Source organism: Falco cherrug, chromosome 4 (assembly GCF_023634085.1).
Source record: "Falco cherrug isolate bFalChe1 chromosome 4, bFalChe1.pri, whole genome shotgun sequence".
NCBI classification, from domain to species: domain Eukaryota; kingdom Metazoa; phylum Chordata; class Aves; order Falconiformes; family Falconidae; genus Falco; species Falco cherrug.
In genome coordinates, this window is record NC_073700.1 from 33,237,637 (window position 1) to 33,264,553 (window position 26,917).

At 37.6% G+C, this 26,917-nt stretch overlaps 1 protein-coding gene across 1 annotated transcript in view; it reads right to left on the reverse strand.

Annotated features, from left to right (window-relative positions):
* Positions 1–1,718: 1,718 nt before the first annotated feature.
* CYTH3 (cytohesin 3) overlaps positions 1,719–26,917 on the reverse strand; it is a 52,439-nt gene continuing 27,240 nt past the window's right edge. Inside the window, exons 4-13 of the mRNA XM_055706752.1 lie at positions 26,461–26,527; positions 22,131–22,249; positions 18,257–18,337; positions 16,083–16,195; positions 14,477–14,625; positions 13,564–13,675; positions 6,330–6,406; positions 6,177–6,248; positions 5,898–6,052; positions 1,719–5,279 (exon numbers count right to left, since the gene is read on the reverse strand). Of these exons, the coding sequence (XP_055562727.1) occupies positions 5,207–5,279; positions 5,898–6,052; positions 6,177–6,248; positions 6,330–6,406; positions 13,564–13,675; positions 14,477–14,625; positions 16,083–16,195; positions 18,257–18,337; positions 22,131–22,249; positions 26,461–26,527 (1,018 nt within the window). The 3' untranslated portion in view covers positions 1,719–5,206. The remainder of the gene's footprint in view (positions 5,280–5,897; positions 6,053–6,176; positions 6,249–6,329; positions 6,407–13,563; positions 13,676–14,476; positions 14,626–16,082; positions 16,196–18,256; positions 18,338–22,130; positions 22,250–26,460; positions 26,528–26,917) is intronic.

Genomic DNA, 26,917 nt, shown 5'->3' on the forward strand with positions numbered 1-26,917 from the left:
TTCATGTAATGTTACTCCAAGTTAGACATCTGGTGCAAGAGCGACCAGGAATTAAAAAAATTGCAACTGACAGTCTGTATATTTAATTTAAAGACTTATTTAAAATTTCACAAGCTCTCAAATAACTAGAGTTCTGAAAGAGCGTCATCTTTTTTCTGTGATGTCTGACACTAGAAACTAATTTACTTCACATGAGCTATATTCAAGATCTGAAGAAAATCTTCTGGTTTTCAGCATTGTGAAACAATGAATATGCAGTTCTGAATGTATCTCTCAAGAAGATTTGTATACTCTTCCATATGTTTTTATTACATTTTCTTAATATACTGTCACTTGTCTTAAGTCTCAGTTGTCTGTTTTGTCTCTCTAAAAAGTGTCTAGTTACAGACAAATTCATACTGTGATTTTTATTTTTATTATTAAATGCTATCAAACTGTGATGCACTTATTATTCACTGGTCCTGCATCAGGAGATGAGTGGGGAACCTGTATTAAATACAGTTCATCTGAATAATCTGTCTGGTTTATACAAGCTGTGTTGTTCAGAGATGTCTAAAGTTTGATCTTTGTTTTTTTAAAGATAAAAAGCACTTGCCCCACTGTAAATATATAGCATGTAAAATTTATATAGTATATAAATACAGCAAAGTTAAAATGGAGTTTTACTTGAGTTTTACTTGAGTTATTTAACATGCAGTATGTCATGTGAATTGACAGCTTTCAGAGCGTGTTTGATACTCGAGAAATCAGACCTTCCTTTCAGTGGTAGGTGAGAAGATGCTGTCGATGTGACCCAGAGAAGATAAGTAACTTGGGACATCAGCTGCCTAGACAAGAATGCAGAAGGCTTTCTCCTTTGACGTTAAAAGCTTCCAAAACCAGGCAACAGGTTGGAAAGCTCAGCAGTAGCTTTCTGCTGTGTGACACACAAAAAAAGGAGCAAGGTTCATGTCTTACTAAATACTTACAGTAATACTTTGGTACATGGAGAACACCATAAAGCCAAACCATAAGTGTACCCTGCATAATGTTCCTATGGCAACAGTTATGTGAAGTTACATAAAGTAACATGACAAAGAAACCACCTACCTTTCCTGTATCTGGCTTTTTTTTCCTCTTTTGTCCTCTGGCTCCAAGATTTGGTGTCTTGTCTTTTGTCTGATGACTAACTCCGGCATAAATGTAGAAAAGGAGTTTAAACGTTAACTGCTGTACCTTGAAGAACGCCAGAAGCAACAACTGCCTGAATGGGCTAATAAGCAGTAAATGGAGGGAGGGCAGTTAGTGACAGCTTCAGGTTAGAGCTACGGAGAAGCAGATGGCAACTGCAGCAGTGCTAGTTCTAATTGGGGGAGGTCTAATTAATCTACTTGAGGAGCAGAGATCCAGTCCTGCCCCTGCCCCCCTTACATTTGGCTGAAACTCATGGAAGGGAACTGATAAAACCTCTTTACTTTAGGGTGGCTCTCGAGGGAAATGAGCTCTTGATGGAATACTCACAGTTGCAGCGTACTTTACCAAAACAATCTGTTTTGCAGTTGAAGGTTTTTCTCTCTGAAAAATTAAACCTGGTAATTTCAGTTAGCGTGCCTAAAGCTAGGGAAAAGGGGCCTTTTACTTACAAGAGCAGTTGTGAAATTGAACCTTGATCTCTTAAAAAAAATAAAATCAGCCATTGCCTCCCAGCCATTCTTGGTAAATGAGGAGCTATACGATACTATAGTTTCACACTTTATTTTTGAGAAAATCTCCAGATTTAAGCAATGGGTCGTAATGATAAATGAAAACATTAATATTGCAGTGGATTTACATAGAACATCACATTTTTAACAATGATTGATACAGAGTATTTGTCATGCAGATCACTTGTGTACACCAAGTAATACTTTTAATCAATACATATCTGTACAGTATTTACATTTTATGTTTAAACTCTAGCTAGAAACATTTTCCAAGAAAATATAGAAATGAAACTGGTAAGCCACAAGTCTTAATTTGTAGCATTTGGCCTACAACAGACCTAGCTTTTCCAGCAAGCATATCTACATAGATACGTAATAAATCTTAAAAATATGCATTGTTTTTATATATGAAGCATTATAAATGCTGCTCAGTTTACAAAGGTTCAGTTTTGTACCAGTTTAAAACCGTTCAAAATGTGAAGTGACGCAGAGCTTATTTTGTCAGAATATTGTAAAATTTAAGTCAGTCCAGCTGAGCTTAAGTCTTATATACAGTTCTCTCCCTAAATTGCACTGGCAACGTGGCTGATGTTAGTGGCCATAGAGCGAAGCGCACGGCAGGAGCTGCAGTGGCTCTTGCTGGCCCCCGTAGTTGTGACGGGCAACGTTCAAAACAAAGGGAGCTGAAGAATGACGCGAGTTTCAGTGCAACAGGATGGGAGAAGGCTGGTGTCCCCAGAGGACTTTTTCTCAGCATGGCCAAACCATAACAGACGCTGCTTTAGGCCACCGAGCAGCTAGTCGTAGTAGCTACCCCTGGACTTGAAGCCCAATAAAAAAAAAAAAAAAAAAAAAAAAAAAAAAAAAAAAAAAAAGGGAAAGGTTGAGAGATTTTTTTCTTTACCCTCATAGATAGTACCTGATTTGGCCAAAATTTGCACAAGCCACTGTGTTTTACTGGCCTCGTGACCAGTGGAAATTTTGGGCCAGTTTCACTCCCTGTTAATACTGTTACAAAGGACATTTGAAATCAAATATTATCACACACAAGAATGCTATTCCATTAGCTTTGGTAAATTAAATACATATATTGAGCACCACAAATAGCCGTTTAAGATGTCGCATTTTAATGCTAAGAAATAATATATTTCCTGCTATAATATCCTCACTTACATGTTACTCTATATAATTATTTCTGCCGGATATAAGGACTTCAAACTAAATACAGCAAATGAACTCTCAAGGCATTTCCTTCATGCTTACAGGCAGACATCTTCACCTGGTTAAATAAATAGGTTTTCTTGAAGGGGATATTTCAGAAGATAAGAATGGATACAAAAGTGCTTCATGGCTTATTAACGCTTTTGTAATGTCACATTTCTCCAGAAATACTTTATTTGCTGCTTTTCACCCTTTACACTCGTTAGTACCACTGATTCTGGCTTATCACTATTTACATTACAAATCTACTTGTCCAAAGCTAGAACTGTTGTAATGCATTGCTTGAAAACAAAACTTGATGCTGCAAAACAGAAGACTCGGTAACAAGTGACGGTAGCCGCTCTATAATCATGCTGCTCTGCAAATACAGGACATACAACTTAATTTCTATAAAGACTTTAAGTGTGTTCCATTAAGCAAAGATGTCCCCACAATGATGCTTATTCAAGGTTTCTACCTCCTCTGAGTTTTTCTCCCTTGGAAGTACTCTGATTTGTACATCCATCCAAGCAGACTGTCATCTCACATGCTCAGGGGAAAATCTAAGGCGTAGAAAAGTTTACTTTCTTCTTCCCCTCTCGGCCTTTTTTGCAAACATGCAACAAAGCAAACCATACCCAGGCAAAATGTGGCAAATCAGTAAGACGGGAACAACGAAAACAGACTCTCCCTTACAGTTAAAAGGAGATTTGAAACAGGTCACCTTACGACTGTGGCTTTGTCAGTGCAGCGCGTCTCCCTATAATGTATCCAGAGATGCTTCTGCAACAACAAGAAGCAAAACTGCTTTGACAAAGTGTTGGGTCTCCAAAGCATTCACTGGCACAGTAGGCACGGCTCAGGTTCAACAAGGTTGTGAAAAACTGAGTACTAACAGAAGCAGGAGGGTCCAAAAAAACATTTTCTGCCCCCACTGTGGCGTTGGGGGCTTCACCTTAAGAATGGTACGTGTGCTATCAACGGAAAAGCATTGTAGTACAATCTGCCATAGCAGCTTACACGTTACTGACAGACTTATCAGTAGGACCACAGAAAGTTCTCCCAGAAATTACAATCAAAACTAAACTAAACCAAAACCCAACGTGCTTGTGGGGGAGTTAAGTTGCACTAGGTAACCAACGTGTGCGATTTTTTTTTAAGTAACAATAAGGATGTCTATTCATTTTTTCAATCTCAACTGCTGAAGCACAGACCTGAAAAATCGCCTTTAAGAATGCAATAAAAATACTGAACTTCTCATTAGAAGTTCATTAGCAAGCCAAGGAATGAATCCTGCTTGCTTAACTATCTAGGGCTGTACCTTACAGAAAAGGTTTCACCTTCCTGGTTTTTTCCTTTAAAAACACTGCATGCATGTGAAATTATCTGGGGGTGTTTTCACGTGCAAAACCTGAACTCATGCAAGCCCTGTCATCTTACTCCTTTAGTCATAACTTAAGCGTTAAACTACAACACATCTAAAACATAAGAAGGATGTTACTATATAAAAAGCAGATTAAACCAGTCATTAAATCTTACTACTTATTGTGAGTGTATGAGCAGACAGGAATGAGTTTTGGCCTACTGGCAAATATCAAACCACGTCTGTCCTTAGCGTCATGTCTACAGACTCAAACCTTTGCTGTTGGGACCTGCATATATTTCAGTGCATATCAACCAAACCCTTTGGCACAACTAGTTAACTACGCAGCTGCCAGTCTATGCTGAGTTGCATTTCTAAAGAAGAAGAAAAGCTATTTCCATAAAGGTAGGAGAGTGAACCCTAAATGAAAGCTACACTTGGCTGCTCACTTACTGCAAAACACACAAGACTCAAAAACCAGTATTGAGATTGTAGGCTTTATGATTACAGAAAAATTAAGTGCTAGATCACGCTGCACTCCACTTTTGGTGCTACATTTTAGTGAGAGTTGAAAGTCTTACAATCACTCCTCCTTTTAGGAGAAATGTGCTCAAGGAACAGGTACAGGACATTTTACTATTGGCCTCAACTGCCTCCCACACAAGTAAATTGGAGTTGTAACTAACATAAGTGAAAACAAGGCTTCCGTGTCTTGAGTTGAATTAAGTTCCAATATAATCGTCCTCTGGGATTTGAAGCTTGCTTCAAAGTATATGCCAATAGCTATTTACCCTGAAAGGTCTTGCCAAGTTCTTATATCATAGTAAAGTGTGTGTATGTATATATATATAGGTATAATTTACAGTTATCGTCTTCATTTAGTATGTCCAATTTTTACATTATCACTCAACTGTATGCTCATTTATAGACTGACACAGGTATCTAAGTTGCTGATCATATTCTATTTCTTATTTGCAATTCTTCGTTTCCTCGTTGCCAGCATATCGTAAAAGGGATCCCTGCTGATACTTGCTCTAGAAGGAAAAAAAACCAAAAGAATCATAAGGTTGGTTAACATATATGTGTTTTTGAAAACTGAAACTTACTGTTCTCTGTTCCCTGTGGATGACTCCATGCTCTTAATAATATAATGGATGTCTGACTTCTAGGCATCACAAATATTTCTTTAGAAAAAATGTTATTCAGCTGTAATCTATTGAGAGTTTGTATCTTCATATTAACCATTATTTATTTCTTTGGGGTCTGCTTTATAAACCTTCCAAGATAAAGTCAAGTTGTGAAGTTTAAAGCTGCACTGTGAACATGCTTAAGATACACATCACTATGGTTAATTATTAGGTGAAGTAAGTATCTAATAAAATTAGGGTTAAAGACAATTCCCATGAGGCTTTACATTTGCTTTAAAAAAAAAAAAAAAGTCCATTTTCCTCATTTGAGTTAGTACAACTATTTCCTTAGAACCAGACAGTAACAGGAGACTTGTATCTTGATATGTCAATCCCATGTAGCTTGTCATTAATCCTGAAGGACATTGCCACATCAGAACTCTTCAAACAAATTCTCTTAATGGATTACTCAAAAAAAGCTTACACTCCATTTCTGAATGACAAAATTTAAGACTTTAAACTCACTTGATAGATTTAATCCACTCTTCCTTTTCTTCCGGAGTGGGAGCAGATATTCTATACACTACATGGTTGCCTTCCACCACTCTACCATCAGCTTCAGTTTTACATGCTTTAATTACTTGACCTTTATGACTGGGGTTATAGAGCTCAAAGCAGTTCTGGAGGATAGAAATAAGGAAATAAATTTAAAAAAACACATCTGGCAAGTATCTTCATTTAACACTATATCTAAGTTCTATATGGTTTACTTCATTAAAAAAAACAACTATGAAAGTATCTTACTGGTTTTCTAGGGTCTTCAACTTCTCTTATGCTAAGATTTTCTAACGGAATAATTCCTCTAGGTTCTTTGTCCTAAAAAATTAGGAAAATATCGCATCATTAGCCACTTAAAGATCTTAATTACAAATTAAGTTCACTCCAATATATACTTACTGTGGTGTATTCAAAGTAATACAGGCAATTATCAGTCAGAATAAACCATCTTCGTTTCCATGTTTTTACTCTTCCCCCTACAATAAAAAGGTATAGCTGAATTAAATGTCTGTTGTTGCCGAAGCTTAACAATGGATATGAAAGTAATTTAGTTTTGCTTAGTTTTCAAAATACAGCTTAATTGTAAATGGATCAGGCACAGATGAGCTGAGGTTAGAGGAACACGCTGATGTCACTCTTGTATTAAGACCCAATTCCCGAGACAGCAATAACTATGGTGTTGCTGACCAGCCACACAAGCCGTTTGCTCTAACGCTGCCAGTACCTCCTCTCTTACAGGGGACAGATGTGACAGTTGAGCAGGCAGACCCGCTCCCTCTGTCCATGCCACCACAGTTGTTTACTGCATCAAAAATCCAGATACATGGAGCCCTCAGGCGTGCAGCCGGTGCTGCTGTGGCCAAGGGGGGCCGGTGCCAGGGCCATGGTGTCACCTGGCAGGTGGCTGACCACCACACGGCCACTCGCTCACTCTGGGACCCACCACCTAACTGGCTCCAAAACCAGTAATTGGATTCCAGCCACAGAACCAACCCTCTCCACAACCTGTTTGTACAAGCAAAGGGTCCTATCAATAGTTAAGGGCATTTTATCTCCTTCCTTTCGCTCAACTCGTGAGCATACATGTGATTAAGAACCCATCTCTACTTCCAGATTTAACATCAAGTGCGTTAAGATGCTTAAAAACATTATTAGCAAAACAAGTATCACGTGTCAAAAATGAGAAAATCCGATGCCAAAACGTACCAGGTTTAGTCCTTTTCATCATTTAGTATTTTAAAAACATGTTCTGTTTACAGGTTAACATAGCATTGAGTACACCTGACAGAAGAAATAGCTACTGCTCCAAAAAATGCCAATTATTCCTGCGTTATCAGTTTAGACAACAGCAACCACAAAGCTCTTTCTGCCACCTGCTAGCGTCACACTGCAGGAAACAGTCCCTTTTAGAAAGGCACATTATTGTCTCAGCCTTTTCAGCTGGTTTTCTGCCATCACCTACTTCATAACATGTTTAGCATTCCACAGTTACATTATTTTTAAACCTCATTTCCAGGAAAGACAATTGTAGATAAAGCATTCACGTTATTAATATACAGGCTTAGTTCCACCATAGTTATCTGACTTCAGGATTATGTCACCACCTGTGCATCATCCATTCAGCACTAATTTGATCTCATTAACCCAACATTTCAAAATAACTGATCTTGCTATTGAACACCCGTGCATAAAAGAGTACCATTAATACACACAAGGCCCCCAGTTTAATCCAAGTCATATAGCTAAATCTAACACATGACCATAATTTGATCTTTTTGTTCTACTTGAGATAGCTGGAGTTTTGTTTTAATACAGAAATCCAAATCGTATTACATTAAAGAACAATTCAAGGAGTACCATGAAATTTCTCGATACCAGCCTACTACGTGTTTGCATTGCAGACCAAGTACAGCGCAGGTCGTATCTTCCTTCTTCTTGGTTTCATGACCTACACGATAACCCAGTGCTAACACACTGCACTGTTCAATGTACTCACGTTTCCACTATGCACACACATATCTTAAGAAAAATTTAATCTGCAAGCAGGTGCGGTGAAATAAGGCAAAATAGTGCAAGATGCAGAAGCCGTGACAGAATGAATGGTTGCGTGAACGGGAGACAAGTGAGGGAAGAACTGGTGGCATTTTAGTACAACCACTGTGACAGATCCTTAAATAAGTCATTGCAGAAACATTCAAACGGGCACGTTAAGTCATTAGAAAAATTCCCATCACCTTGACTGAGAGCTGGGTCAGGTATCAGGAAGTATTTGGGCTAGGAATGGAAAGCCGACGAACTTTGGGTTGAGTCACTTCCACGCCACCGAACAGGCAGCAGCTGGGCCAAGGCCACCGCCAGGGCAGACCTTGCTCCTGCCGTAACAGGATGTGTTTTCATACAACCCCAGCCTTCGCTGCTGTGACTTAAAGTCACGCTCTGCTCTCTGAGGCTGACATCATTTAACAGCACAAAAACCTTTTTCAGGCTAACAGGTCACAAGCACCACCCAGCGCCAAATGCCGTGGCTTGCCCAGTTCTAGTAGAAAAACAATTTGGCAGGAGACGGGATGAATCAAACAGGCGAGTTGTTTACTTATCACAGATGCAGCTTAAACTGAGCAAAGATGTTTCTCAAACTACAGTATCACGTCAAAACACAAGAAAGCAACAATCAGGTAATAATCGTATCTTCAAAAGAAGGTCTGCTTATAATTTAAGGCAGAAATGACGGACTTACAACACACGCTGCCTAGAACAACACAAAGTTCCAAGTAGCAAATGACAGTCAAGTTTGCTGAAATTTTTCCTGAAACCACCTCCTCTCTTTGGAAAAGCCTGATTTCCTAAACCTGAAACCTTTTGTAATCATGTTGCAGTTTTGATTAAGCTTTTGTCATGAAACATTTCTCAGCTCCAGGACAGTATAGATGTTGAAGCCAGAAGGAAGATTAAATATTTCCAGCACCGTCCCTCTTATTGCTCCCTTCTCCCTACAACAGCCAGTAGCTCATCAGGTTACAGGACGCAGGTGAGGCATGGGAACAGACCCTAAGTTCCTGCTCCATCAAGCTAGGAGTTAACTCTTCCAGAAAAAATAAGCAGCGAGGCAGGATTTTTTGGTGGGATAAAGAACTGTTCTCACATATAAGTTCCTGCCTCCCCACCCCATTACTTAGTTGCAGCTGTCAACAGCACAGAAACTAATAAGGCTTGAAAGGCAATCTAATCTGTACTCATCAAGTTTGCAAGGGTCACTATACAACATGCACTTCATATGCCTTTACAACGGGCTAAAACCCAAGAAGTCAGCTGATAAGGTTTTGCAGCCTGTAAACACTGTGTGCAAGATTAATGGGTAAGAATTTGTGATAACATTCTTTTCCTTGGCAGAGATTGCTAAACAAAGGGTTTAGTACCATACTTCATAACGTATTCCAACTCCTGGCCTTTTAAAGATTAAAACTGGAAGGAATTAAGTTAGCAGAAGACGATCAAGGCAATCAAGAGTATGAAATCTGTGCACATTTACAGAAATGGAGAGATAGAAACGACGTACTTCTGAAAGATCTAGCCCAGTAGCTAAAATGCAGGCATCTCAAACAACAAAACTAAGCAGCATGGTATCTTGTAGGTGGAAATCTAGGGAAACTACAAGAAAAGGCCACAACAAGGCAAAATGTACAGGAAGAAGAATAAAAACCCTCTTTGCCTACGTAATCCAACATGGGATTATGTTTTTTCAACTCTGGGCAAAGTACAAACTAGAGAACAAGGTAAAAGAAACCACTAATACTAAAAGGGGGAAAACAACTGGCAATGGCTTAGGAAAAATTAATTTCAAAATTAAAAAAGACCTTAAGACTAAAGGAAGCAATGTATCTAAGGTTAGAAAATTCTACCCAGATCTTCAGCATGTTTATATAAAGTTTTAGAGGGGCAAGAGAGGCACACATCCATCAACACCATTCTCTTCTTCTCAGTTCACATAGATGCCACTAGGCAGAATGGACTCAGAACTGTGCAGTTACACAGAGGATTGGATCAAAGTTTGGGTTTCTTTGAAGGAGCTTCCCTGGACCACAACATGAACCACTTCAACCTTGAAGTGCATCAGGTACCAGGAGAGCCAGGCAGGTACCGGGTTCCGACACCCCCTCAAGGACAGAGGTGCTGGGATAAGCGCCACTGGCAGGGCAGGTCCCGATGTGAAGCTTTGGACAATCTCCAAGCTCTCAGTAACTGCCTGACTGGCAGAAAAAAAAATTACCATGATCACGTGTCTGGCCTGAATCATTTCCTCTCCAGTTTGGTGGAATAATGTCACAGTTTCGCTCCGATGAGAAGAAAATATTGTGCAAAACAAGCTGTTTGCCAAAAGCAGCTGTTCTAGGCAAGGAAACGCTTCTCTTGCAAAACGATCGTAACTTGGGCATTAGGACAGATTTCAAATTACCTTAAAAGTGGATGGCAGAAAATTTCACGGTATCAACACCACTAATAATTATGACACAGAAAAATCTAAAAGCTCATAATGTCTCAAGTAGCTGCAAGCAAGGATTCATTAGCACTCAGCAGCTTTCAGTTTTTCACTTGTAGCATTCATTCTCCTTACATCATGCTTCGAACAACGTAGAACTGAAAGATAATTTAGTTTTACTAAGATAAAGGTGTCTATGTAAAGGTACCAGCTGAGTCTAGATAGATAAAACCAGAATTTCTGTCTGGCTGCCTGGTTTGGCACTCGGACTTAAACAGTCACCTCCAAACAATTCGGAGCAGCAAATTGTCCAAAAAGCATTTTGCACCCTCCCAGCTTTCTAAAATCCAACGCCAGGCTGGAGAGCTAGGGTGGTCTTTAGGGCACACATATTTTACAATACGTGTAAGTTTCATTATATCCATCTCCTGCCCAAAGGACAATCAATATGGTGCCTCAATAAAGAGAGGCACAAGTAGATAAATGGGAAGAGCTGATTATAAGAAATACCAAATACAAGACACTGTCTTGATATACTCAGGGATTGCAAGTTGTCTTAGTCATACTTGTAGTTCTACATAAAACTGTCTGTCAACTTTTCAGTATTACCACAACTGAGCACTTAAATGCTCATGCAGGAATAGCCTCCTTAGCATTTCAATAATACTGAAATTTTTAGTATCAGTATCTTCCAGAACTGAAAGATATGCTACCCATTTCACAAGAACTGCTTCCCAACAGAAAACTTATTGTAAAAACACAAACAACATGGATCAAGACAGCACCTTCAACACCCAGTTTAGGCCTCCTGGAAAATAAGAAACTCCAAAGAGGAAAGAAGAGACAACGAAAGAAAGAAAATAATAAATAAAAAAAAATAAAAACCCACCAGGTTTATTTCTGGTCAATGCATCTAAGCTAGCAAAATGTATTTGTACCAGTCCAGGTCTGCAGGAAAAAAAGTCTTTCATGGAAGCGCAGCTTCATGCATTTACGGGCCAATTCACTGGAGGCTTCTGGACATGTTTCATTTCTTTATTCAAATAACCCTCATGCCGTGGTAGTGTTACACACAGCCTTTTCCTGTTGGGTTTTCTGTGCACTGTCTCACCTACACAGTACGTAACGAAAAGCTGGTGTTACTGACTGTGCGCCAGAGCTGGACTGAGTAGAAGTACAGGGTACCTCTCACCGACTCCCAGTCACCTTTTTTTCTTCAGTTTCTTTGTCCCTTTATATTTTATTACATCTCTTATGTCTTTTATTGACAGCTTCTTCCACAAGGGATGCTGTCACTTCTCTACACACACACACTTGCTTGCACTCTCAGCTCTGCATATGAGAGCCCTGGCAACAGGACGAGAAACCCGCACAGCATGGGCTTATACCCAGCCTCGTGTCCAGAAAGCGCATCTATCTACAGCACCTTGGAAGCTTTTCCAGTTAAGCCAGCTATCGCCTAACGCTACAGAATGAAGAGAAGCTGTAAAGTCATCTTTGAAATTGTGCCAGCTGAGCCAAAACACGACAAAAAGCAAGAGCTTTGCTTTTTTGTGGTTAGAAAGTCAAAGAGCACTATAGCATCTGTAGCGCAGAGGTCAAAATAAGATATTGGAGAGCAAGTGTATGAATTCCAAATGCTTCCTTTTCGCCTCTATTTCCTTCCAGCACTAGCATGACCACCGATTTCCAGGTGCAATCAGCACAGCAGGCCCATGGCTCTAACAAGGCTTTTCTTTCATCGTACTCACCCCCACGTGCCCCCCCCCCCCGCACACATCCCTTTTCACACTTCAGTCACTGTTCTCCAGGTGCAGACTTCTTTCTACTTTAAGAGGCAGTTATACACTGAAGTGGCCAACAACTGGCTCTATTAAAGCATATACTGGTGTTTTATAGAAAAGAGGATTATTTAATTGAAAAACAAATGTTAAAATAAAATGTCAGTCTCCTTTATATAGGAAAAAAATTCCCTAAGCCCAATTGAAAAAGTGAATCCCACCAACTGTAGAAGTCTGTAAACGAGGGCATCTTGCAGTGCCAGGAGACTGCAAATGACCTGAGGCTTCTACAGCCCTAAATCTGGGGCTCATTTAAAATTCTGTTGCATAAGCTAAATATATTATTTACAGAAGAAAACAAGCAGGAAAGAAGAGCTTTATAAATGCATAGCTCAAATGTAATCCATCTTTCAATAATCTAATATAACTGATATAAAAGTAACAAAATCACTCTGGAATTCTATTACAAGAGTAAGACATTTTGTTTTCTCCCAGTAGAAATTATTCTTCCCTGGTTAAGTTCTTCAGTGAAGAAAAGTATGCTGAATAGTCATCTTTTTCTGCTTTACATGTAAACACTTTCTTCTTTTGCAGAACACACTCGCATGTGAGCTAGACACTGACATGCCACTCTGTTTCAGAGTACAGCTGATGATACTGTTAGTGACACTGAGTGAAAAAGCAAAATGCTACAATAAATTTGATTTAAAAAAAAAAATAAAAAGGAAAAAAACAGGAGGAAGGAGGAAGAAAATAAAAGAATGAGCAACTGAAGAAGAGGGCACTGGAAAGCAATCAGATACGTACCTCCTAATGCAGAATAAGCAGAGACAGCCAGTCACAGAACAGAAAGGTGATAGGTCATAGGCCATAAGGAAAACAAGAAGGCACATTTAAACCACTCATTAAAAATCATAGCCAAAACCAAACCAAGAGAAACTCACAAATAATATGGAAAAATAAAGACATACGAAAATAACTATTTGAAGAGAAATCCTTTTTTTTGTGCACAGAAAACTGTTGAAACATCACACAGTTTTCTGAAATGACCTTATGGAGACTTAGTTGTTATTTATCAGTCACAGCACGTGGTAAATACCATATGGTGTTTCCTTTTTGTCACCGAGTTTATATTTCTCATATATCAGAAATAAAACTCAAAAAGTTTGGACCAAGATTGCTAATTTGGATACATAAAACAAAAAGTAAGAACTTTCAGATGTAAAGGAGTTAACTTATTTTGGCTCATACATTTTAAAATACATATTACAAAGTTAATCCTATTACCTTCACAAGAAAGCAGATAAGACACAGAAGCAGCAAACATGCTAACAGCGAACAAACACATAGCAGCGAAACTGCCCTTATAACTAACCTAATTTCAGCAGCCAACCTTCTCTATCTGGATTAAAAAATGTATGCGTTAGATCATTTCCATCATCCTCTGGAATTTTAAACGGCTCATTCTTAATACTTTCATATAAATTCTAGAAGAATAAAAAAAAAAGGAAAAAGACCTCATTAATAAATGCCTAACAGCAAATGCAACCAGGACATCGTACTGCTTCTCAGACTATTTGCATAAAAAAACATAGGAAATACTCTCCGTAAAATCCTGGACCACCCCCTTCTCAATCTTTGTTTACTCCTTTGATTACAATTGATTTTTAACTACTTCATCTATAAACAAGTGTTTCTTTTTACAGATTTTTATAAGCACTCCTAGCAAAGACATTTTTTTCTTTAACTTCAGCATTCAGTATTTCAAAGGTTTCACCTTCAGGTCTCATTTAGTACAAGTTTTGCCAAATGAATCTGGGTTTTCAGAAAACTATTCAGACCATCACACTGTCTTAGAGAAATAAGTACTTTTACTGATATCTCGAGGGACAGCAGGAAGCTCCACAAGACACATGGAAAGACATGAGAAGCAATAATGAAACAATGATTTTTATTATTTTTTTCCATCTTTCTCTGACTTACCCAGAAATACTACTTCTTTTCATAAGAAACCAATACCACAAGAATTTTGCCATCAGCAAACTACTGAGAGATATACAGAGTGTTTTCTCTGGAATCTCTTCTCCTCAAAAGACTGAATATACGGAGAACTAGCTCAAAGCAGCTGTGAATATCAGAAAATGCTTCTTTCAGCTACTCAAATGTTACACATGCTAGCAAATGTTCTTACTTTCTCTTGACAAATTTGCCTGAGATCTGTTGTACATGCTTCTAAGTTTCCTATTAAAAACACAAAGCAACGCTGTGTCTTACCCAGTCTAACTTACCCTTAGTAATTCTTCTGGAAGGTCTCCACCTTCATTAATTCCACGATTCATAGAAATAAACCTCTCTACTGTTGGTTTATCTCTTACGTTGTGGTTGTGCAGACTGGTATTTAACATAATGATCGCAAATGAAAGCACATAGCATGTATCTGAAATTAGATTTGAAAAATTATTTATCTTCCTATGTGTTGTAGCGCAAACCTGTAAAATTAATATATAGCTCATCATGACTGATAAAGAAACAGGTAGTCAAAAAATCCTGAACACTATACAAGACAGAAAAGTCTCAAATTTTTTCTTAAGACTGTTGAAATAAGCCCAAAAAGAAAAAATATGTAACCATTCAAATTAAAAGCCAGTATGAGAAAAACAGTACAAGAGAATCCAGAAAGTTTTCTTAACTCTTCGAAATCATTGCATCACCTTGAATTAACATTTTACTTGAAACCGTGAAGTGGTGTTGGGCAAAACATTCTCTGCACAGAGATTCTGCCTAGACCATATTGGTAGATCCTGTATTAGACTTGGTGAATTGAACTCCTACTCAAAGTACTTCCAAAGCTTTTGAGAAAGAGAAAGAACCGTGTCTTCAAAATAGTATCAGAACTGCGTTTAAACAAACTGAAAATGACATGGACTCCATTTCTTGGCATATATGACATGGCTAGTATCACTGAGTAATACTAAAAGATGACAAAGGAGATCTTATCATGTCTCTTGCCATGGTTATGATTATAGCAAATTCTGGGAGAATTCAAGTACAAGATCCTGCGTAAGAAAAAGCAGGATTGAAACCTCTCCACTACATGGAAGAAAAATGTGTTTCCATCTCCAGTCAGCATTTTGTTTTCAGTAAGTATTTTCCTCTCTAGCTGCTGCAGACCTGCTTTACATCAGCCTTTTCCTAGCCTATCTGTTCCTCGAACCAAGTGATCAACTGTGTATATAATGAAACAGACCAACAATGCCATAACAGTAGGGCATTCTGTGCCCTGTCACAAAGTTTTGTTAGCTTTTATGACTTGAGTAATTCTAAACCAAGGCATTCAATGGAAAACTGATTTGCATTTCTAAGATTAAATTATTGCTGAGCAGACTGCTAAAGAATAAGGATATGATCCTCACAACAAAAATGGATTACTTTCTAGATAACACACTGTAGCCACATACAGGTGGACTTGATACACAGATAACGAGGTGTAAAGTCCCTGCAACTGATAAACAAGATTACCCAACCTACACACCTCTTCTGCCTTTAAGCCCCTGAGAATCTTTCTTTTCCAATTCCCAGCCAAAATCTTTGATGACATTTCTAAAGTGTGTTTTATACTTTAATTGCTTAGGTATGTATGAATGCTGATGTTTTTATAAATGGAAACACATTCTGACCATAAACTTGCTCCTGGAAACAAAGCGTAGGATTAGACAGTTGCATATTCTCAGTTCTCAGAAAATGTCTTATTTCACATACTATTTTATCCTGAACTTCCAAACTGGTGATCATCTCCTTGCATCAGATGTAGAAGAACACAGATGATCAAATAAATAGATAAATAAATAAAAATATACATACGCTTAAGAATTCCTATTGTTTCCTGTGACTAACCTGTAGACTGGAAGACTCCTGGGTTACAAAGGCAATAGCGTGAAGCAAAAGCTTCCATCATACGATCAATTTTTTGAGCCTCTCCTGGGAGTCTGAAGCTCCACAGAAACTGCCTACAGAAGGGAAGGACAGTTGTTAAGACTCATTTCAATACTTATCTATTAAGCATATATTACTAATAATCAGAACAAAACAAACAAAAAAAAAATCAGCAATGTCTATATAAAACGTCCTAGAAAGATGTTCTGAATCTCTCAACACACAAGTCAGGAGCTATTATAAAGCAACATGCACAGATGGCTAGCCCAGTAATTCAGCCAGCAACACTGCATGCTATCAGGCAAGATAATACGGCCGTTCATATTCTGAGACTCTTTCTTTTTTCCAGACTAGTAAACAATTTTCTGTATGCATCCCATTTTTGTCATGAGAATGCTACGGGGAAACAATCAGCTCAACCCTCCCTGAGTTTCCTGGCTACTAAAAGCAATAAGCCCTCAGACAGACTTTACTTACAATGTGAAAAGACACATTACATAAAATATTTCTGGTAGGGGAGAGAAGCAAGGAATACAAACACACTTAACATCTTTATTTAAACTCATTGAAAACATTTTAAAAATAGTAACAACAAGAAAATGCCCAGCGCTTAGAGAGGTGCTGCCTGTTTCGTGTAAGTCCACCCTACAAGAATCAGACCTAGTTCTTAAAGACTCATGGTATTATCTCAGGAATTTTGTGATATACACAGGAGATCTGTGCTGCTGTTTAGCACCATGAACTGGCACAGCTTCTGCTTTCGTAACTTACTATTTCTACATATAGGTACACTGGAATGCATACAGGACAGAAGTCTTCACAAATTCACTTTTGGCACATTGTGACGCTAAAAAGCTCCAATGAATTTCATCATTTATTCTTTTCTTTTTTAGCAAAAGAATTATCTGAATGAAAACAGTATCTAAACCAGCAAAGTTACATGCTCTGCCATGCAAAACAAGTTCTCGATAGTCCCTGTACACTGGGTGCCGATATAATAACCATTTATTCCTGTCTTCATCAGTTTTCATTTTTAGTACATTATATTAAAGTGTTGCAGGCCATCTTTAGTTTGTCAGCTCTATGTACTGTCTTTTACTCACCTCATGCAAGGTTCCAACCCAGATCACGAATTTTGTAAGCTACCAAAATACAAACATTTAATAGTAGCAACTGCTAAGGAAGAATAAAGTCAAACCTAATGTTAAATTGGGTAAGAGAGGAGTATGAAGCCTCCCAGACAAGCTTCAGTAGCCAGAGAAAAGGCTTCCTTAGCTCAAGCCTCAGGCAGCTCATGTTATCATCACCACATCACTCAATCATAGCAAAACTGTTCTGACTCCATATCACAAGGCACTGCACCAGAGACAAAGATCACACAGACATTTCAATTTATCTGGTGTCAGGAGGGAGTCACTTGTGGCAACTAAACTGGCAGAACTGTCTAAATCAACTTAATTTCCTGGATCTATTACAGATTTCCACCAAGATGAGAAGGGAGTTCACAAGGACACTATGCTAGCATCCCAGAGAAATCAAGTAAACTGTTCACTTTGCGTGGGAAAAAAGTACACTAAGATACCACACTTTCTTTCACATGACAAGTGGGAAACTCTGAGGGATGCAGAAAGAAATTACTTGGTCCAAAGTTTACATTTTTGCACTTGAGTATCATCACTGATTATGGCCAGTGGAATTCCAGCCCACTCCACCCACCCCACAAGGAACAAGCTGAGGTGGGAGGAAAGGAGAACCCTGGCAGCAAAGAAAACTGTTTATTTGTTTGGCTTAGGAGTTTGTTTGGGTTTTGCCTATCTCTATGCTAAGACATAAATCAGATCTTCAAATGTCCACATATGGCAGGCACACCAAAGAGTCATGGCTGTGCGTTGGCTGCTTCTATTTGTTTGAAATAACTGTAAGTTTTCACCTTCAAAGGCAGCACACACGCAAGCAGTTGGAAGGGTTAAAACAGAGCTGTCTCTGCTAACTTGCACAGTAATGCGTATAATTATACCGAGCCGTAGATCAGCTTTCTGACGAATAAATCAACACAGTGACTCATATGTACGTGCAATTCGATAAAGGAAGCTCAGGTCAAAAAAAAAAAAAAAAGAAAAAAAAAATTTGCTCACCTTAAGGCTTGTACAAGATTGAGATCAGCGAACTCATGGAGTTCAACAAAAGCCTGAAGAACTTTAATATTAAATTCGTCTCTATAAAAGACAAAAATGGAAATAGACAATTACAGTTTTGAGCTTTAAGGACTTGTTAGTTATCCCTATTTGCTTCTGAGAATAAGCAAGGAAATAAATTATATACTGATCAAATCTAAGATATCAGAAACATTCATTTGAGAGGTATTTTAATATGTAAGACTAGTATTTTGCCCACTTTTGCTGGTAGGTTAGCAAGAGCCAGTGCACTTGAACTGATTTTAGCACTGCTTATTTAAATGACCCAAAACCAGCCTGGCCTTCTTTGCTTTGCATTTATTATTACTGAACCTGCCTTGATATGGGATGATACCCGATAAATTTACCCAGTAAAAAGTCTTTTGCAGAAATTGTCATGAACTCTTAAAACAACAGTTGATACAAGATTCATTTCTTTAGCCATGTAACATGAAAAACAAACTACCCATTTCTTTCCTTTAAGAACAGAAAATATTAAAGTGGCATATTAATTTATGTACAAAGATAAGGAACAGAAATGCTTCAACTGATTGTACCTAAGAAAAATAACAGCTTTTTCAAGGGTTTACTTAGTATGTATTATATTCTTACTCCATTCTCCAAAATTGTTACAATGAAAGTTTACTAAAATCAGAATACGTTTTGAACGGACTTCTTCTCACCTATCTTTTACATTGCTATGTAAATCAAAATTATGCTTTGTTTGATACAAAGGTGTTTAAATGCAGAAGTTACCATTTAAACATTAATGAACACAAAACTATTTGGATGCAGACAGAATTGAGCCTACACCATCCCCAAGTTCATATACCAGAAGCATAAAGGTATATATAATCCTCAGGGTGTGCTTTAAATACATCACCAAGGCAGAATGTTGCGTATCAGCCTCCACCTGAAAATAGAAAGGTGCGCACCCACCAAGAACTGTCTTTGCATTACTGACTGCATAGTCAGACTAACCTGTAACACTCACAAGTAAATACCTCAAAACAAACTACTCATTCATTAGGATGTCCCCATGTTGTTTACAGAAGAACACATCAGCTCTCTCAAGCAAAACGGAGAGATTCTCATCAAATTGAGTAATGCCCAATGCAACTGCAGGACTACTTTATGCTACAGTGGTGTGGTGTAATAGTATAGTAAAAGAGAGCACTTCATGGGGGGTACTTTGCTACTCTAAGCCAAATATTGATTTTGCTTATATATACATAAAGCTGCAGTAATTCATAATTTTAACAGTTGGACTTGATGATCTTAAAGGTCTTTTCCAGCCTAAATGATTCTAAGATATATTAGATTTACACTCTAATTTTTGCTCTTCTAGGTTTTAATGCAGACTGGATTAATAGTGCTATCTGTGCCAGGTACAGTTCCAAAGACACAAGCCGAGTATCAGGAAAGGTCTAGGAAGCCACTTGAAAAATTGAAAGACTTACCCACATATAAAGAAATCTTAGAACTTTCATAGGATGTAGCTCACCCCTTAATTTTCCTACATTTTTAGTATTCTCTTGTTCCATTTTACCATGCACTTTTTTCAGTTTGCTGAGTGCTGTAACACTATAAAAGTTAATAATTTATAATGCTGCTTTATGGCAGAATGTTACACAAATATTTCATTCTGTTGACTATCCTGGTCTCATCTTCAGCTATATTTAGCTAGAATGCAGACGTAATTCGTGATGGGCCCAGAGAGGGAGTGGCAAAGTCAAAGAGAATGTCCTCAGACTCCAAATGCCTTGATAAAAGATCGCACATAACAAAAACTCATCTATAATATGCACTGCCATTTGCATAGCACAAATAACAGCTTATTTCTGAGGTAGTCACAAAAGCAAAACCTAGCAGCTTAAGACCCATCTCAATTGTCACATTTTATTTTATCCCAGGGTATTTATTTTACCTCAGGACCTAAAGGCCTAACATATTCCCTTCAGAGGAACATGAATAAAAATTATTAGGATTCTAGGAAATTAATGTTGCAGTTCGAAGGAGTATGATGAACAAACTCCCCATTCAAGACCTGACTACCTTGAAACTTCCATACACATTCCTGAAAATCAGACTATCATCTCTTCATCTCCACCTCCATTACTAATTGATAAAAGTGAAGAAAAAAAATACAGAAATACCATTAGCTTTTGTATTAATATATTATACCCGCCACAGAAATTAAGAAATATGCAAAAAAATTAAAGTAGACTGACTAGGTACGCTGAATAAAAGCTCGTTTTAAAGTACAAAAAAAATTAATTTTTTTGACTTCAGCTGCTTAAAATGGATAGGCTGCTTCTGCCTTGTGGCAAAATAGGAGCGGTATGTTAATTTTTTTTCCACTTAAGATTTTATTACCCACTTGATAGATTTATACAAAATTTCCTGATCATATTTGCTATTTGGTATGACCACTACATTTGTCTATTTAAAGTCTTGAAAAATTCAGAGGGTATAACTGAATTGTCTATTTATCTGTATACATATTCAGTATTAAAAAAGGTTGCCCTATGTTTTCAGATTAGACCATAGGGCTGCCCAGCAGCATCCCTGCCAGGAATACAAAAGAACAAGTAATAATTTTTTTAGTTTTAAATGTGAACTGATGAATAGTCACAGAAATATTAATGACTCCAGTGGGCCTGGACATGGGCAAGACCTTTCTCTGCATGAGCACAGGGGTTCTGAGAATAGGGCTAGAAAAACTGAAGTATTTCAGAAAATAATACCACGATAGAACGCAGCTTTCAAAAATGAACACAGACTGCTTTACACAAACTTTGTTACAATTTTGCAATTATGCACGTTAACATGTGATTTTATAATGCTGACTGCCCAAATATTCAAGAGAAACAACATAATGCTGATGTATAAAAAACCTGTGGAAATGTCTACATACACTGTACAGAAACTTCATAGTGAAGATTTATTTTCAAAATATATGTATTACAGTAAGAACTTTCATTAAAACTGTTAAAGTCAGGAGGAAATTGCTGAGCACAAACTGAGCCGTTGATGCTGTAAACAGATTACGGCTGCCTCAAAAAGGACCTGCCAGAACATATCACTACAGGAGTATTATCCTAAATGAGTCAACTTTTAAACATCCATATCTGGCATCTGAAATGGAACATGTGCAAGCACGCAGATACACATACTCCAACCCACTCTTCACTTCTGTCTCTTTCTGCTGCCATTTTCAAAAATCAGCTCCTGGGTTGCACAGCAATGGAAGTAATTTGCATTTTGACCATGTTTTGCAGCAGCATGCATAAATACGCTTGTTGCATGTTTATTGTACTAGGATTGATAAGGATACAGTGTGGCTGCCCTTCGAGACCCTACTTAGTAATGGGAAGTCTACGGTCAGGGAGACTACAACAGTAAAACCTGCTTTTAACTATTGTCCTATTTTAATAAGGAATTTCTTTACTATCCAATTATTGGTAATTGTAAATCACTCCTTGTCTGGGCACAGTATCAAGACTTACCGGAACTGTTGCAATACAAGTCTTAAGACATTCCAAAAGCTTATGGTATTAAATTCTGCGCTACAGTCAAATGTAAGAGTACTTTCTCAAAATAGTAAGCATCAATGAATTAAATATCATTCCACAGTGTATCCATTTAAAAAGAACAACCACCTAAGAGAACAAAAAACCTGCCACAATATCGTAGTAGTTTTATGTCCTGCTGAAGCTTTTATAGATGTCAAGATAGTAGAGCAGCTCTCCCATGCAGCCTGTGAAGGTAGTTACTAAAACCTATGAGTGTGCTCTGTAAACTCAAGAAAAAAGTTTCAATATTTTTATTTTACCTTTCACCGAGGTAATCTCCAATTACCGTTTTATTTAATCCTTCTCCTTTATAAAGGAACTGTGCAATGTCTTCCGCAGTGTTCTGCAGGAGGTCATTTTCTATCAGAAACTGTATTCCCTAGGAAGAGCAATTCCAGAGGAAAAGGAATGTTATATTTTCTTTCACAAGCCTTTATGTAAATACTGCTCATAACTTTTGGTATTAATGTAATGACACAGACATATACATAGCACATTGAAAATTACATTAGTCTACAGATTATTTTTTTAATGAAATGGTAAACAATGTTTTTCAGTTAGATAAGCACTATTTAGTACTGGTTTAGAGATTCAAACAAGGGCATATTTTTAAGGCTAGAAGTACTAGGTAGCAGTTTGAATCCCTCAAAAATAGAAGCATCAAATATTAATTGAATAATGATTCCATGTTGCTCTTCAGAGTTAACGTGCAAGATGGCTTGTTCGCAATATTGCATAAATGTCTGCAGGGACATAATCTGTAAAATCATGTAATGAAGAGGTACATAGGCATAACTTAATTACCACCATGACACAAAATAAAGCATCTGTTAGAACCTACAAACTGCAACCCAATACATCAAGCCACTACTTGCAGTGGAAGTCATGGCTGAAGATACTGAAACTGGTTTAAAAGAATTGATGCTGACACCGGGATTTATCAGTGACTTCTGGTTGTGCTGGAACTAAACTATTCACAAAGGACTTGAACTAGACTATTCACAAAGGACTGTTCACAGACCAGTCAAGCTTCTACCATGGAGCTTCTAACAAAGCCAGGAGGAGAGTCTTACCCTGTCCCTCAGTAGGTACTTGATCAAGCCCCTGGGCTCCTATGCCTCCATAAATTACTGGCCCTATAACTGGCACACTCTAGGGATGCCCAGAGAACTTTCTGCAAAGCGGTAAAGAGAGGAGACTGAGAATTATATAAAGGTTACGCAAAGGATGGAAGGGATGTCATTCCAACGTTCAGCAGGCCATGAGGAGATGGCACCCTTTCTCCCCACCACACACCCCAACAAAGATGTTGCTGTACCTGCTGATTTCATAAAACTGTTAACAGCATCCCAGAGAAAAGCAGAAATAGCAAGTGTAAGTAACCCTGGATTCCAAATACGTACAGAACAGCTTAATAAATTATTCCAAGCCTTTTCTACTAGAATATTTCATAATTTGAAAAACACTGGAAGTTTTTCAATTTCTGCAAATGCAATATATTTCTTTATTTCACTACAACTGGGAAAACTTACATTACTTCTTGATATAGCATAGAAGGCTCTGCAGTAACATTCAAGAAAGTAATTATGCTTCTGTTTGGTTGATTTTGGTTTTTTTATAATGAAATTATTACCTGCCTGACAAAAAAAAGTCAATTTTCTGACCTAATTTAACAAAGAAAATGAACTGTGATGTTATAAGGCTTGAAGCTCTTAAAAAGAAGTCTGGAATGCAATTCTCTCAAAATAATTTTATCCTCCTTTGAAAACTTCATTTCAGTAACAGACTGGTATTCTGACTCTGACATCTTAATATTTTGATAAGTCATTTCAGAACAGACATGATTTAGTTGCAAAGAATATATCCATTTTATCTGGAACCAGAAATAGCTCAGCATTCCTCAAAAACCATCCCTTCAAAGCTTATTTGATAACTAAGTATTTGTACAAAAAATTCATTTGACTATGAAGCATAATGTGTTTTTCCCTATACCAAGTTACTGAAAAAGCTCTCAGGCTCTGTCAACCAACAGAGAACCTTCCTTCCAACAAACATCAGAAATGGCGGTCGCGGATTCCGTTTTCCAACACTTGGACCCTGTTATTCACACTCAGTGTCAACGGACTGACCAGAGGAGTTTCTAAAAACTTGTACAAGTTACTGACAAAGATAACGGACTTGACTAGAAGCCTGGAAAACAAATTTCTGTGCACTGAAACAGATACTTTAACATACTACAAAAATCAATTTAATTTTCCTTTTTCTGGATTTTTTTTTTCTTGGTAGTCTTTTTTTAATTATTCTTAAGAACTGAAAGAACCAGAAGCCAAATAAGACAGGAAAATGAATTTGTCTGGGACAACTCCAGTGGCTGGAACAAATGGTAAAATAGGCCAGTCAAACCCTCGTCAACTCCTACGCTATCTTTTGTCTTGATGCAAATTTTCTTTCTATAGACTAACAGGAGAGGGAAGACAGCTGTACTAGTTTGACCTCCCCACACAAGATTCACGGCTACAGAAATATTCAATATTCACTATAAATGCTGCATAATTATCTTAAGTCAGTGTAATGAAATCTGCTTTGGATTTCATCATTTTTACAGTAACATAATCCCAAATTTTGCAGTTGTTTAAACCCTGCCTTTGTCAGAGAATTAATTTTCTGGGGTCAACACAGGCGCTGCTGAATTCCACTGCTGCGAATTTCCAGCACAGCTTTATGTCCTCTGCAGAGGGATTCCTGACGTGTTTTTACAAACTTCACCATTACAGCCCTTCCCACACTAGCTAACCAAATCCAAACAACAAGGTACGTGATACTACACCACGTAGCTTCGTTAAACACAGCTATTTTGAATGAGGGTTTTCTGGGCGGGGGCAGGGAGAATTGCTCTACATACACACTAGAACACATAAAGGTCTTCAAATGAAAGGGGTAAAGAAAATTACCTCACTGTGTTCCTGCTAAAATGAAAACACTAGATCTCTGTTACTTAAAGAAGAAAACTTGGGGAATTCAGTGCATGTATTATTACCCCAGTTCTTTCACATTCCTAACTCCAGAGACCATCTTCCCTCCCATTTATGAATGCGAAACATCCCTTTTGCAATGACTCCAAGTTAATTCTCTCAACATTAGAGGGATATATGTTTTAGCTGCCTGTAATTTAAAGTAGCAGCTGCGAACAACAAGATGATCTAGCTTTACTGCAGTCAGCTACTGCAGGCCACCACTGATTCACAGACATGACTAAGAAATTACTACTGTAAGTCTGTTTACCACATTTAAATTATGTTACAATAGCAATGCAGCCACAGCATCTATTCATAGAAACTATCTCACCCAGCAAGGACAGTAACAAATAATAGTTAATACTGGAATAAAGGCATCTGACATCATGCAGCGACTTTGCCACCAACTTCTAGGACACGAAAGAGTTGGAGGACAACAGCAAACTACCAGGATATTTGGGGGTATTCTGCCATCAACAGAACAGCAGTTAGACAGTCAGCAAAATGGAAAAATAAAAATAAAAGACATGGTCAGCAGCTTAAAAAGGGTTCTATATATCAAAGTATTTGAGTGTTTCTGGTAAACTGAAAACAGCCTGAAAAATAATAGTCATCACTGTACTTGGAACATTACAGAAAAGCCACCAAAATGTAATTGAATTCAATGCAATTGGAAAGAAAACACGTAAAGAACACAGGAAAAAAATATGCTAAACAGTTTCCAAAAAGACCTTAAAGAACACTCTTCACAAATTTAAAATGGACTCTCAATTACAAACAACAGAAGGCAGTAAAACAAAGCAAGGAAGCTGTAAAATGAAAAGTAAAGTCAAAAGGTCAAATATATCAAAGCATCTCTTTTCAATATCTCAGGGGAGGTCTGTAAGAGAATGTGCAGGTCCATGAATTGTCCAGAAAATTAACAATTATTTAAGAAAAACAGAGGCACTCCAGAGATACGAACTACTACTTGGCTAAATGCACAGTAAACTTCTTGAAACTGGTACCAAGTTTCTACCTGCAGGTGTTAAGTACAGTCATATAAGTACACATATATATGTATACAAACATACAGATGTTCATACATGCCTTTTTCACAAATAATTTAGATATGCAAATATAAAAGTCTGTATCAGAACAAATTAAAAAACATGTTAAAGATATTCTGGAAGAAATAAAAATAGGGCACTAAAAAAAATAATATGTATGGCCACACTAATAACCAAACATCACAATGTTTTTAGAATGATATTTGAGATACCAACATAGAACACCTCTATCAAATACAAGTAATCTTTCTGCAAGCCAGTTCAATCAATACCTGACCTATCTGATTATTGATAAATAACCTCCATTATCCAAAAAGATTTGCTTAAGTGAAAAAAGTACACGACTGGCAAATGACTAATGACTGCTGCTAATTTAACCCTCTGCTCAGTGTGTTACAGGATGTACAAAGAAGGCCTGTGAACTTGCATTATCAGAGATACCTTCTTAAAACATGACTGTATTTGTCATAGATCACATTACAAGCAGGAACTTCATCCCTGACAAGTGGAAAATAAAAATTCTCTACCTTCTTAGGGTCCATGTTGAACTTCTTCCTTCCCATGGCTATTTGCTTATTTCTTTGTGTAGTTTTGCTACACATGGAGAAAAGGAAGAAACAATAAGCAGTTATCAGTTGCTCTTTCAACTGTCGGATGAGCTTCTCTCAATTTGTATTTTGGCTGCTTTGTATTTTCTATTACAAAACCAAGACATTCACTTTTTATAAGGGGGAGAATTCTGTTACTCTTTTTCAATTCCTTCAAGTGATTGCAGCTTCAGAGAACTCATTATCATACTGAGATAAATCATTATCAACTGGACAGTCTAACATATTACATTCCATCCGACATACTCTCTATTCAAATAAATGACACACCTGAACAGGATCAAGTCAGGCTTTATAGACTTTGTAACAGACTGAATAAAGGCAATCCAATGTTTGTTTAGCCTTATAAAGCTATTTTTATTTGTTATTCCTGGAA